Source organism: Esox lucius, chromosome 2 (genome assembly GCF_011004845.1).
Source record: "Esox lucius isolate fEsoLuc1 chromosome 2, fEsoLuc1.pri, whole genome shotgun sequence".
NCBI lineage: Eukaryota > Metazoa > Chordata > Actinopteri > Esociformes > Esocidae > Esox > Esox lucius.
Window position 1 is genome coordinate 18,046,269 of NC_047570.1, and position 14,060 is coordinate 18,060,328.

General features: G+C 40.0%; 1 protein-coding gene across 1 annotated transcript; it reads right to left on the minus strand.

Moving 5' to 3' along the window:
* Positions 1–149: 149 nt before the first annotated feature.
* si:ch211-122f10.4 (lysosomal protective protein) lies at positions 150–9,113 on the minus strand. Its single transcript, XM_010879709.4, has 11 exons — positions 8,720–9,113; positions 8,202–8,313; positions 7,927–8,064; positions 7,178–7,336; positions 6,899–6,990; positions 6,140–6,224; positions 5,570–5,719; positions 4,713–4,855; positions 4,417–4,579; positions 3,702–3,791; positions 150–699 (listed from the first exon to the last, which is right to left on the minus strand). The coding sequence occupies exons 1-11, from the start codon at positions 8,893–8,895 to the stop codon at positions 616–618; spliced, it is 1,392 nt and encodes a 463-aa protein (XP_010878011.1). The 5' UTR covers positions 8,896–9,113; the 3' UTR covers positions 150–615.
* Positions 9,114–14,060: the final 4,947 nt, after the last annotated feature.

Sequence of the window (14,060 nt, forward strand, 5' to 3'; positions counted from 1 at the left end):
TGAGTAATTGACAAACATCTGAATGTATTTTTAATATGTTATTTAAGTAAAATGGGAAACTTTTTTGTTTTAAATTCTATGGCCAAAGGCAAATAAATGCAAGACAGGACAACATTACCACAATGTAAAAATACAAACATAATACAAAGGAAATAAAAAACATTTTATGAGATGCATTAATTAGAAAGGCAATGAATCTTATACTTTTCAGCAGTTGGATATCAACAGCATTTTAGCTCTCCAAGTGGCAACAACTTAAAACACAATGTTAAAAAAATAGAAAACAGGCAAATTACAGTGAAATGGGTTACACAGCATCACTAATACAAACATTGTTTAGGTGTTTTAAATGTTTAAATATTTCTGTAAGGCTATTAAATGTGGTTTATTTCAAGAACATTGTCTGATTACAATCTTGCAGACTTGCTATGTTACAGATAGTGGCTTTGATTTAATGAACTAAATTGACATGCAACACTATCATTTGATCAATAATTCAAACAAAAAATAACTTTGGACAGATCCCATTTCATGGTGAACATTCCCTGAGAATGAAGGGCAGTCATCCTTGCCCACTAACAGGTCCCGACACTGGAAGCAGCCCCAGGAGCATGCTCAGTAGGGTTTGTTGGACAAGAAGGACTGGAACATTTGTAAGGCAGGGCCTGGAGCCCACTGAGGCACCATGTGACCAGCGCCCTGAAATAGAGGATCACAGGTTTAGAACACAGGGCTTATGCCCATTGAGCAGTAAAGAAAATAATAAATGGACATAACCGGTTTGCGTACTGTCATTACGATTGCCATTACTTAGCCCTTAAAAATCATTAAAATAAAGAAAATTATTATATTTGAACTTATTTAGGCAAGGATATCTGAGCTAAATTCCAACTATAGTTATTGATGAAGTTAACCCAATTTAACAAATCACACAAAAAAATGTACGCAATTAAAATCAACCGAAATGCAATTTCATAGTAATTACACCCAACTTCAATAGCTGGTGTTGCCAGTAACCGAATGTAACCATTTCCTGATTCTGTCTCATACATAGACCTGTAAGCCCCAAAACATAATGCCACCATCTCCATGCTTTAGTTGGCATGAGGTTCTTCTGTTCAAAGGCAGTTTCCTTTTCACCAAACACAGCATCTGGCATTACAGCAAGATTTGGAAAAACCCTTGAGAAACCACAGGAGTAGTGGAACTTATTGGAAAAGTAGTGGAAATAATTTGAGAAAATAGGATAAAACAATGATAAAAGGATTACCATGGCCACTGCAATGGATGGATGGATCTTTTTGTTGAGGATCACAATGAGGAATTAATTTTTTGAAGATATTGCGTTTTTATCTTTGATAGTTTGAGGTATGTGCATCTGTTGCCTGGTATAAAATTTTTCATGTATTGCTGATTGTCAAATAAAATCTTATGGATAATGACAGCTAAATATTTTTTTACATACATTTTTCAATGTGCCACTGAATGATGCCATTACAAAAAATAAACCACCACCAAAGAACAGACACAAATATGGAGAGTGGAATTTAAAGTTACAGTTAAATAATGAATATGGGCTTAAAGTGCAGTCTTTCAGCTTTAATTTGAGGGTTTTCACATCCAAAATGGAGGAATGGTTTAGGAATAATACAGCTCTTTAATATGTAGCCCCCTCTATCAAGGGACCAAAAGTAATTGGACAATTGACTCAAAAGCTGTTTCATGGACAGGTGTGGACTATTCCTTCATTATTTCTTCATCAATTAAGCAGGAAAAAAGGTCTGGAGTTGATTCCAGGTGTAGCATTTGCATTTGGAAGCTGTTGCTGTGAACCCACAACATGTGGTCACAGGAGTTCTCAATGCAAGTAAAACAGGCCATAAAAAACATCAGAGAGATAGCACTTTAAGAGTGGCCAAATCAATGGTTTGGTACATTCTTGAGAAATAAATAACACACTGGTGAGCTCTGCAACACAAAAAGGCCTGGACGTCCACAGAAGACAAAAGTGGTGGATGATGGAAGGATCCTTTCCATGGTAAAAAAAAACCCTTCACAACATCCAGCCAAGTGAAGAAAATTCTCCAGGAGGTAGGCATATCATTATCCAAGTCTACCATAAAGAGATGACTTCATGACAGCAAATACAGAGGGTTCACCACAAGGTGCAAACCATTCAAAAACCTCAAGAATAGAAAGACCAGATTAGACAAAAAGCATCTAAAAAAGCCAGCCCAGTTCTGGAACAGCATTCTGAAGTATATATGGATATATTGTCTGCTCAGATTCAGCCAAATTCAGCAACGTTGATTGGACAGTGCCTCACTATACAGATGGACAATGACCCAAAACATACTGCAAAAACAACCCAGGGTTTTTTAAGGCAAAGAAGTGGAATGTTCTTCAATGGCCGAGTCAATCATCTGATCTCAACCTGATTGAGCGTGCATTTCACTTGCTGAAGACAAAACTTAAGGCAGAAAGACCCACAAACAGCAACTGAAGGCAGCTGCAGTAAAGGCCTGGCAAAGCATTACAAAGGAGAAAACCCAGCATTTGTTGATGTCCATGCGTTCCAGATTTCAAGCAGTCATTGCCTGCAAAGGAATCTCAACAAAGTATTAAAAATGAACATTTTATTTATGACTGTGTTAATTTGATTGTGTACATTTGAGCCCCTGAAATAAGGGGACTGTGTACGAAAATGGCTGCAATTCCTAAAAGTTTCATACAATATTTTTGTTCAACACCTTGAATTAAAACTGAAAGTCTGCACTTTAATTACATATCGGTTGCTTAATTTCAAATCCATGTTGGTGGTAAAAATTGTGTCAGTGTCCAAATATTTCCGGACCGAACTGTACATCAGCCAGAATTTTAATCTGAACTATTAGGAGTTCGGATGATTTTATAACGTACCTAAATTTGGTGGCAGGGTTTTCTCTCTGTCTCCCTAGTGTATCCTTCCTATTGTTCTGTCACTAAATAGATATGGTTTTCACCATTGTCCTAATAATTAGTATGCATGTAGACAGAGAACATTGTCTACAGAGAGATCAGCTGATAACCTAGAGGCCATGAAATAGACCTATAACGGTCGTAAGTGAACCATGTAAGGGTGAACCATTTTACATTTCCCAAACTCACTTCACTTGCCCTAAAGAGGATGGCTCTCTAGCATATGCAGAGATCAAATGGTCACTCCATAACACAGACTAAGGTCCAGCAAATTATGTCCTGACAATTGATATACACACACAGACCAACTTTTTCGCCCTTTAAAACAAAAGACCTCACGTGTTTGATAATTCATGATCTGATCCTAGCTATTAGTTGACAAAAAGTTCCAAAGATGTTGGAGAAAGCAAGACATCCAGCTCTGATTTTAATTTAAACAGGGTTGGGCGGCCATCTTTGACAGTACCTCCAACAATGCAGGGGATGGCAGCATGTTGCAGTTGCTATTAAGCAACTGCAGGGACTTAAGGGTGACTTAAAACATCTGCATGACATTTGATCACAGTCTTTCTCACATTCAAGCAGTCAACATAGGTGCTAGTCGAACCATTTTCTATCACCATAGTGACACTGTAACCAGCAATTGTTACCAACTAGGCAAAAGGAATTTACTCAAATGTGCCCAATACATCTTGTGTGTTAATAACTGAACAATTACAATTTCGGAATAAAGTAGTGCTTACCTTAATAGTCAGGAAGGTGATATTTCCATACTGCTCATAGAAGCCGGCAATCTGGTTATCAGATATCCACGTCTGGTACTTAGTGGTGGCCTGTGGAGAAAAGGTAACAGCATTCATAATGAAAACCTTGTTACAGAAACATTATTTGTAACCAGCAAACCAGCATCCACATGATCCAAATACCTGTCGTGAAGATCCTCAAGGTTTCCTCATTTTCAATACCATTCCTATTGCATACTGGAGTATCTGGGATCATTGAATGTCTGCACAAGAGCTGCCATCTCTTTCCAAACATTAAGTACTAGTGAATTCAATACTGGACACTAACAAGCTAACAAGCGCCAACATTTAAATTAAAATACATCCAGGAAACACAACCCAGCTAAAAGTTATACCATCAGATCTACTCAAATATGATTCAGTAAGGGATTAATTGTCACTGAACTAACCAAAAACCTTGATCTTGGATGCTAGCCATCTGTAGCTAGTAGATTTGCAAAAAATCTAATAGCAGAACATTGTATTTGGTACATCTTAGTTAACTTGTAATTAACTAAGATGTAGTTGAATTTCAAGTCCAACTTCACTGTTGTTGGTGAACATTGTTTTGATCTTAGAATAATGTGAGTAGCTCAATTTGTTTTGAATAAAAGCAAATATACATTCTCTCAAAAGGCATTCAAAATAGCACAGACTGGGGATAAGGTACACTTACTGTCTGGTTGAGCTGCTCCACAAACCACTTGTCTCCTAGGAAGTTGCAGGCCATGTCAGTGTCTCCATTATAGACCAATGCACGGACCCCAATAGACAGCAGCTTCAAGTACACATCCTTTACAGATGGGTATAGGTTGGTATATTGTTCTCCCACAACGTCACTACATGGGCAGATTTTATTTTTTAGATGTTATGAGTGTTGTTTCGTTGGCAGTTCACCATTTTCAATCTCAAGTTCCATTCTTGAATCTGGACTTGGTAAATTAGGAATGTGTAGCTACTGGTGCAGTTTACCTGCAGATGTCCCAGGGTGGGAGTGTATCAGGGATGTGTAAGGCTTTCCTCACGTCACCCCGGTTGAGCCAGTTAATCTGAGCTGTACTGTTAATGCATGGAGGAACTTCACCCACAGGAGCTCGACCAGCCGAAGACTTCACCTAATGTACGTAGAGAAACACATCAATAGCTTTAATAAACATACACCTGCCATTTTCTATTTTCATTTAACACTTATCTCACCAGTTGACTGAGAACATTCTCATTTGTACTAATGACCTGGGCAACAGTTACAGGCGGAGGAGAGGGGATGAATGAGCCAACTTGAACTCAGGTAGCCACAGAAGGTATAAGGACCAAATCAGAAAAGTAGCCTGGATACCCTAGTTAACACCCCTACTCTTATAATAAGTGAAATGGGATCTTTAGTGACCACGAGTCGGAAACTTGTTTAATGTCCAAACAACGGCACCCTAGAATTAGGATTGGATCTGTACACCAGAGGGAAGAGTGACCCCTACTGGCCAACCATTATAATTTCTAGCAGAATTTGTTCACCTATCAAGGGACCCACCAGGACTAACCCAGCCTGCATACTGTAGCTGTAGAGGGAAGCCAGTGGTGCTCATGCTTCCAAACAACTTAAGAATAACCTCAACTGTGGGCTAAGGAGGTCCAGTTGGTGCAGCTACCAGGCCATTGCTCCTTCAGTAGAATAACTCTCCTCTATCTTTCCTAACTTCCCTGTCAAATAAGGTACAAACATGCCTATACAGGTAGTTAAAAAATAATAATAATTAAAATAAAAGCATTACCTGAACCAGTCTGAAAACAAGGCAATCAAAATCAAACAGCATGAGAGACCAAACCTCTACCTGGTAGGTGTTCCAGTACTTCCTGTAGTTTCTTAAGAGGTGGCTCATGCTCCTCTCATAAGCTCTGGCCCTGACTCCACCTTCACAGTCCAGGTAAAGTGCATACTCATTCAGCCCAGACTCATACACGATACTGAAGGCCTGGCCCACCTTTGATGGCAAGGGTTGAGAGGGATGAAACACTTACAACATGTTCAGAGCGACAGTAGTGATACATACATTTTCATACTTGCCCTCAGTGTAAATCGAACACACAGCTCTGGCATTGCAAGTGCCATCCCCTACCAACTCAGCTACATGGGGCCCAACAAAGGCACAAGTAAATGACTCAAAGTTCCACTTCTGCATATATAGAAGCCCAGTTAATGTCATGTATGTATTTCAGTGTAATGTGGTCCTGTATAACTCCATTGGTAGGGCAGGGCACTTGAAACACTAGGATTGTGGATTTGATTCCCTGGACCGTCCATATATAAAAACCTAGCATGCATTACTATATGTCGTATACTTGTCATTAATTCATTACATTTACAAAATGTCTTATATGATTGTCAATGTGTCCAGATTTACCAATCTCTTGCAGTCCTCCTTGCTGTTATTGAAGAAGTTACAGATTCCGTTATTGCAGCAGTTCGTGTTCAGGTCTGTCCATAATCTGCAAGAGGATAGTTTACCTTTAAACATACTGCAACGTCTTGAATATAAGTTTGCCTGCTGCATCTGTTACATATATTGTGGGCCCATAGACGCACTAAAGAGGTCAGTGAAAGCAGGCCGGCCCTCTTTGAAGTCATGTAGATTTATGCACTTCATTCTTTTTTGTTTTCAAAGCACTCCGGCATAAATGATCACCATACGTTACTTCTCTGCTGACATACAGAAGTACAAACTATCAAACACGGTCTCAGGGATGGTTAACTCTATCGATACTTGCAATCTGCATGGAGTTAAGTAGACACGCTTTGAATTTTTCTACAAGTTACATTTGGAATAAACTCAAAAGGATGACAGAGGGATATTTCCATGAAGAATGTGTTTGTATCTTATGAATTGTGTATTCATGTTTTTATTTTTGGGGGGTACACCCAATATTGTTTAATAATTGTGTTGGTGCAGGGCTCATCCTGAAGAAACGTTTGGTCTCAGCATGACCTCCCCTGCCTAAAAAAAATGCAACTCAACCGAAGCAATGGATAATGTCATGGAAACAATGGGCCATTTTTGCATGTCTATTTCACCTTGTGTTAAGGAAAACATTCAATTGGATGGTTGAATGGATTTCAACCCCAATAAAAGTTAATGCAATCAACACCAATCTAAATCGCTTACTGTTCTCCAAATAGGCCGTGATAGTAGCCAAAGTAGATCAGAGACTGGTCATTCAGGGCGTAGCTACTCAGGCCATTACCCACTGCAAAGCCCTGAAAAAACATTAAAACAAGTTCCTCATAAAGGTCAGCTACATACTGGATTCATGACCTGCCACTCATATATTATCATTGACAGGTGCATGGATAGGAATTAATTCCATCATATTGCGGCTTTCAATTACTTTGCTCAGTCTTTAGACAAGTTGATAGTAAGAGGGAAGTGTGAGAATCAACTCACCTTGAAGTTAATTTTTGCTGTCCCTGTGGCCACACGCTGGCTGAGTGTCGGGGCATAGATCCCACCATAACTCTCACCGATAATGAAGAACTCATTTTGTGTGAAGTTTGGAAACTTGGTAAAGAAACTCTGCAGAGCTAGGTAGTTGTCATCTGCCACCTAATTATGAAGGGGAAACAAATCCTTTACTAATGCTTCAGTGCTTAAAATAGGGAACTGCAATATCTCGGATCAGCTGTCAGTAGAGAAAATGCTAGAAAGTTCAGAAATAAATACATCATGTTTCACCTCTGACAGGAACTAAATAGGTGTTCAATTCCTTTTACCCAAATTTTTCTCACCTCACAATTTTGTGATCCGTGTCTGTAATGTCCTAGCCTTGTTGCGGCAGCTCCACAGCGGATGTGGGACGGTCATGGAACGACACACACTTGTCCCAAGTGCATCTCACATCTCACATTCCAATTCTTATCACACTGCTTGTTGAAGCATTTAGCTGGCATACACATGCTAAGGTAGCTCATTCCACCACTATACAATCACAACTGAGTTCGCGGGCACTTGACCTTAAGTCTCTAGAGCATGATGTGATATGGCAGTTCTGTTAGCACCGCCCTATTCTGGACCTCTGGGCGCTGTCCATATACCACAAGGAGGATCCAAAACCCTGAACACTGACACAGTTGTACTGCAAAGCAGAGACTTAGATCACTGAGCCAATCATTTCTGAATGCAGCCTGTGAGCTCACCTGGTCATCATCTGTTTTGTACTTCTGGTCATCAGAGTAGGAGTACCCCACACCTGCAGGAGACTCTAGGTACAGAACGTTGGCGATCCTGTTCCAGCTAAACTTATTCTCGTACAGAGTTTCCCCATCATCGTTCACCTGAGGGAGACCAAATAAATTTGTTATTCTTTGCAACACAAAACCACTGCAAATAATGATGTTACACTGGGACACAACTACATACTGAAATCACAGCGCCTACTGATTAGGGTAACTACTGAGCTGGGAGAACTCACATGGAAGGGGCCGTTCTCTGATAGAAGGCCGTCCAGAGAGCTGCAGCCTGGACCTCCATTCAGCCACAGCACAACAGGGTCTGTCAGTGGGTCCCTCTGTGATGTCACAAACCTAAGAGAGGAGGAAGACGGAAGGAAGGAAGGCTTGGCTGAGGAAAGGAACACACTAAACACAAGCTCAATGCATTTTGTGTACTCAGCACTAACAACGGTTTCTGCAGATTTTTTCAATGTGTATGTGTGACCTGCACAACCCAATAATAAACAGTGATCACATGTTATTCTGGAAATCATTAACTTCTTGAAGATAGAGTGAGGTTTTAAAAACCTCTAAAACCTCACAAGTTTTAGTCTACAGCACAATTTTCAGGACGCTGGAAGAAGCAATACAGGAAAGAAAGGTGACTGAAATTGTAGCAAAATGATGTTGTGCATGGAGCTGGAGTTTCCTAACTCACACTACACACGGAAACCCTATCATTTTTTAAGGCAAGACTAAAACATATCGTATTACTCACCAGTAATGGAGAAACTTTCCAGGGCTGGCTTTCAGATGGCCAGACCATTGCCTGAAGTTTGGTTTAAAACCCATTCCCGGTAGTTCTGTGACCTCGTCAGGAGCGTAGTCAGCCCACGTAAGACCCATAATAGCAAGGAAACACAACACCAAACTAACAAAATACATGTTACCCATGTCCAGGCGTTCAGACAAGAACGGAACTTGCCTAAGTAATGTAATGTAATTCGTCTAGAGTGTTGGTCTTACATGTATGACTACAGGTCCTACGTACATAATTTTTTCTGCATCTCCAACCAGTATCTTTATTGAATCATTACAGGTCATATGACAGCTTTTTGTCAGATGACTACAACCTGTGATCTCTGTCGATCTCGGTAGAGCTGCTTTGACTTCTTGTTTTTCTACGTAATTTGAGTCATACCCAGAAAACCTAGCGGTCAAACACGGAAATGTTTGCGTTTGTTTTGCTATCATACATTTTTGTCATACGGGATTTCCTAACTTGTTTTTCAAATAACAGATGTGCTTTGAGTAGGTTTACTAATTAACACTTGGGTAAAACTGTTTCAGACCGACTTTCAATAATACATTCATGCAACTGTGCAACTGTATCAACTCCAAAACCATGAAATGCTATTTAGCAGCTAATGTTGCTTTCAAATAGATCTATAAATACTTTACACGTGACTTACTGTGGGCATAATCAAATCAAGACCCGTGTTAACATTAAGGCAAATGTAACAATTCCTGAATATCTTGTTATTTACATGTTGGAAGGGTATTGGCAATATTGGTAAAAATGTAAAATTCTGAAAGCTGTCTTGGATATGTTTTTTTTTGTTTGTTTTATGAAACCTATTACTCTAGCTATAGGTTTCATAATGGTAGTAAAATGTTGGCAGTAATAACCTGAAAATTGCCTTGTTTTGTGAAACTACACTGATATATTAAATGTTTCCACTTTTAAAATGGTGCCTTTTCAGGTCTTCAATAGTTTGCATCGCTGAGTTTGGTAAAGAGCATTGGCAACTAGAAGAGAATATCTAATGAAATTACAGCTTTTTGTATTAGATTTTTGAAGAGACACCAGAAATTACACTGAGTTCCGTTAGGAAACATAAAGCCAGTCGGCAGGGCCTTTTCTCATAGAGCACCACTACTGTTAGAAATGCAAACTCAGTGCAAACTTTCAAGTGTCTACTAAAAACTCATCTCTACAGCACAGGTTTAAAATTAGGTGTAGCCTGGCCCGGGGGCGTGAAGGTGACCAGTAGGCTTGATACTGTCCACCCTTGCTGTCTTGCCAGGTGGGCTCTCGTCTCACTGGTATGCCCTCCCTCCAATGCCTTTCGGGGGAAGAGTCACTGGCTTGTTGTTGACTCTCTGTTGCGCACTTGTGCAATTGGGCTATACGCTGCTGACAATACTCGGCCCTCATTCAGGGGATTTGCGGTTGGTGGGTGTCCCTTTGGTTGATGCCTGGCAATGTGGGTGGATTGATTTCCTGCCTGTTGGGCCCTGTCCGGGGGCCAGAGTGACGCCGGAACCCCCGTTTCAGTTCCAAGGTGTTATGCTGCTATGTTATTGTGCTGGGGGATATGAGGAATGTACTTTCTAACTTTTCTTAGTCTCCTCCAGTTTTAAATTTTAGGAGGAGATGAGGTCCTGGTCCACACCTGCGGAGTCCCCGGTTTGGGGTGCCCGTTGCTGTCCTTGTCCACCTGGTCATACTTCTGACCTAGTCTAAAATCAAATAGACTCTGGATTTAGCTCATGTATTAATTATTCCAATTGGACTCTTAATATCTCACCCGGCACAGCCAGAAGAGGACTGGTCACCCCTCTGAGCCTGGGTCCTCTCTAGGTTTCTTTCTAAAATTCTGCCTTCTTAGGGACTTTTTCCTAGCCACTGAAATTCAACACTACTGTTGTTTCCTCTTTGGGGTTTAAGGCCGGGTGTCTCTGTAAAGCACTTTGTGACAACTGCTGTTGTAAAAAGGGCTTTATAAATACATTTGATTGATTGATCCATAGTAGGTTTGGATATTTTCTCGAATTTCTGGGGAAAAAACAAAATCCTATTGGTTTAGAGAGGGGATATTTTTTGGTGGATATTTTTTGGGATAACTTTCATTTACACAGTATGAAACAGTGGGGTATAGGCTGATCGAAGAACAGTAGAAAGAAAGGTTCTGCATGATCACCCAGATCATCACCATTTGTTATATATATATCTCTGTATTTTTTGATAGACTTCCCATTTTTTCTAAGTAACAGTTAAAACGCTTCTGAGCCTGCCAGTATCAGGCTTTCCCATGGCCGCAAAATACAGTTATTATCAGACTGAGAACGTCAGTAACAAAACCCTTTGTAAAAATGTTTATAAAAAACCATGTGACCTAGAAACAAGTTATTTAGATATTATGAACAAATGCAGTCTAGACAAACAATTATGGTATGGAGGAATTTCTCCTGCTTCACGATATCAGCATCAATCACGGGACTCCTTCGACTTTCCTCTGTATTTACCTTCTTAAAAAACTGACAACCAAATATACTACAAACACATAACCACCTGTTACACACAGTGGATTCTTAGTAATACATGAGGGTTTAGATTGTATCTGTAATGCACAAGTTTCTGAGAAGCCATTTGGAGGTAGACAAGTCCTTTGGTGTGTCAGTGCAGCTGTGAAATTACTGAAAAACTTATAAGATATATACATATTTATACAAACCCGATTCCAAAAAAGTTGGGACACTGTACAAATTGTGAGTAAAAAAGAAATGGAATAATTTACAAATCTCATAAACTCATATTTAATTCACAATAGAATATAGATAACATATCGAATGTTGAAAGTGAAACATTTTGTATTGTCATGCCAAATATTGGCTCATTTTGGATTTCATGAGAGCTACACATTCCAAAAAAGTTGGGACAGGTAGCAATAAGAGGCCGAAAAAGTTAAATGTACAGATAAGGAACAGCTGGAGGACCAATTTGCAACTTATTATGTCAATTGGCAACATGATTGGGTATAAAAAGAGCCTCTCAGAGTGGCAGTGTCTCTCAGAAGTCAAGATGGGCAGAGGATCACCAATTCCCCCAATGCTGCGGCAAAAAATAGTGGAGCAATATCAGAAAGGAGTTTCTCAGAGAAAAATTGCAAAGAGTTTGAAGTTATCATCATCTACAGTGCATAATATCATCCAAAGATTCAGAGAATCTGGAACAATCTCTGTGCGTAAGGGTCAAGGCCGGAAAACCATACTGGATGCCTGTGATCTTCAGGCCCTCAGACGGCACTGCATCACATACAGGAATGATACTGTAATGGAAATCACAACATGGGCTCAGGAATACTTCCAGAAAACATTGTCGGTGAACACAATCCATCGTGCCATTCGCTGTTGCCGGCTAAAACTCTATAGGTCAAAAAAGAAGCCGTATCTAAACAGGATCCAGAAGCGCAGGCGTTTTCTCTGGGCCAAGGATCATTTAAAATGGACTGTGGCAAAGTGGAAAAGTGTTCTGTGGTCAGACGAATCAAAATGTAAAGTTCATTTTGGAAAACTGGGACGCCATGTCATCCGGACTAAAGAGGACAAGGACAACCCAAGTTGTTATCAGCGCTCAGATCAGAAGCCTGCATCTCTGAAGTTATGGGGTTGCATGAGTGCGTGTGGCATGGGCAGCCTACACATCTGGAAAGGCACCATCAATGCTGACAGTTATATCCAAGTTCTAGAACAACATATGTTCCCATCCAGACGTCGTCTCTTTCAGGGAAGACCTTGCATTTTCCAACATGACAATGCCAGACCACATACTGCATCAATTACAATGTCATGGCTGCAAAGAAGGATCCGGGTACTGAAATGGCCAGCCTGCAGTCCAGATCTTTCACCCATAGAAAACATTTGGCGCATCATAAAGAGGAAGGTGCGACAAAGAATACCTAAGACAGTTGAGCAACTAGAAACCTGTATTAGACAAGAATGGGACATTCTTGTCTAATATTCCTATTCATAAACTTGAGCAACTTGTCTCCTCAGTCCCCAGACGTTGGCAGTCTTTTATATAAAGAAGAGGGGTTGCCACACAGTGTTAAACATGGCCTTGTCCCAACTTTTTTGAGATGTGTTGATGCCATGAAATTTAAAATCAACTTATTTTTCCCTTAAAGTGATAAATTTTCTCAGTTTAAACATTTGATATGTAATCTATGTTGTAATCTGAATAAAATATTGAAATTTGAAACTTTCACATCATTGCATTCTGTTTTTATTCACAATTGTACAATAAGTGTCCCAACTTTTTTGGAATCGAGTTTGTATGTATATATATATATATTTTACACCTTTCAGATATAGGAAAAATACATAATTATACATGGGTCCTCATAATTCATATTTTGTATAGGTGTTTTGTCCTGTACATGTACTGTACACATGCTTTATTAAATAGGTTTCTAAGAGGCAAAGTGCATTTATTTGTTTAATACAATATGATCTTCAATTTCCTTGCAATTTGGGTCAATGTTCACAAATCTCACTAAAATATATTGGAGTTTACTGACCTATTGTTAATCCTACTTACAGTTGTTGTCACACCTGTCACTGGAATAAATGTTTGCTTGGTTAAAATCAATGTGATATTTTGCAAAAAGTTTTTTTACTCCAGTTGTCCTTTAAGTCAAGGTCAGAATATGCGTATGGCCTATCTGTATACACGCCTTAAGAACCATTTCGGAGTACTCCACCCCAAATGTGCTGGCTGACACTGGTGTTATCCCATGAAAGCATCCAGAGAGAGTAAAAAGAGGGCCTTATGTAGGCTATGATAACTGGTATGTTGTGTTATTTTGTCTTGGGTTATTAGTCACCCTTCATCAATTCCTACAAGATCATAGAGATCAAGTTCATACTCTGAAATTTTTATTTAGGCTCCTTTTTTGTATGGAAGAGGCCCTCTCATTGTGCAGTTGTCTCTATAGGACAGGGATGTGAGGTGGGAAATTGGAAAGTGGAAAAGGTTGGGGGGGGGATTGGGTTGGTTGCACTGTCCAGATATTCCCACTGGTCCTTCCTCCTCTGTCCCAGGGGCCGTTAGCTCTTTGTCTGTCAAACAATACCCCCCCCCCCCCCCCCCCCGATGCTGGATAGGCACATTGGCCTGGCCTTTCATGTCGTTCATTGTGCATTTATAGCATATGGCTGTCCAAGGCCCCCAAAAGCCCCCCATTTGCAAGCGCTTGCACACACACCCACACACACACACACACACACACAGAAAACACACAACCAATGCATTGCACTTTCTCCAGTGTGAGCCT

Bases quoted from the DNA above. Each gene is read 5' to 3' on its own strand.
- si:ch211-122f10.4 (XM_010879709.4), bottom strand. From the start codon at position 8,895: ATGGGTAACATGTATTTTGTTAGTTTGGTGTTGTGTTTCCTTGCTATT. The intron at 7,337-7,926 runs GTGAGCTCACAG...CTTCATAATTAG, and splicing joins ACAAAACAGATGATGACCAG to GTGGCAGATGACAACTACCT. The intron at 5,720-6,139 runs GTAAATCTGGAC...TTGCCATCAAAG, and splicing joins AGGAGGACTGCAAGAGATTG to GTGGGCCAGGCCTTCAGTAT.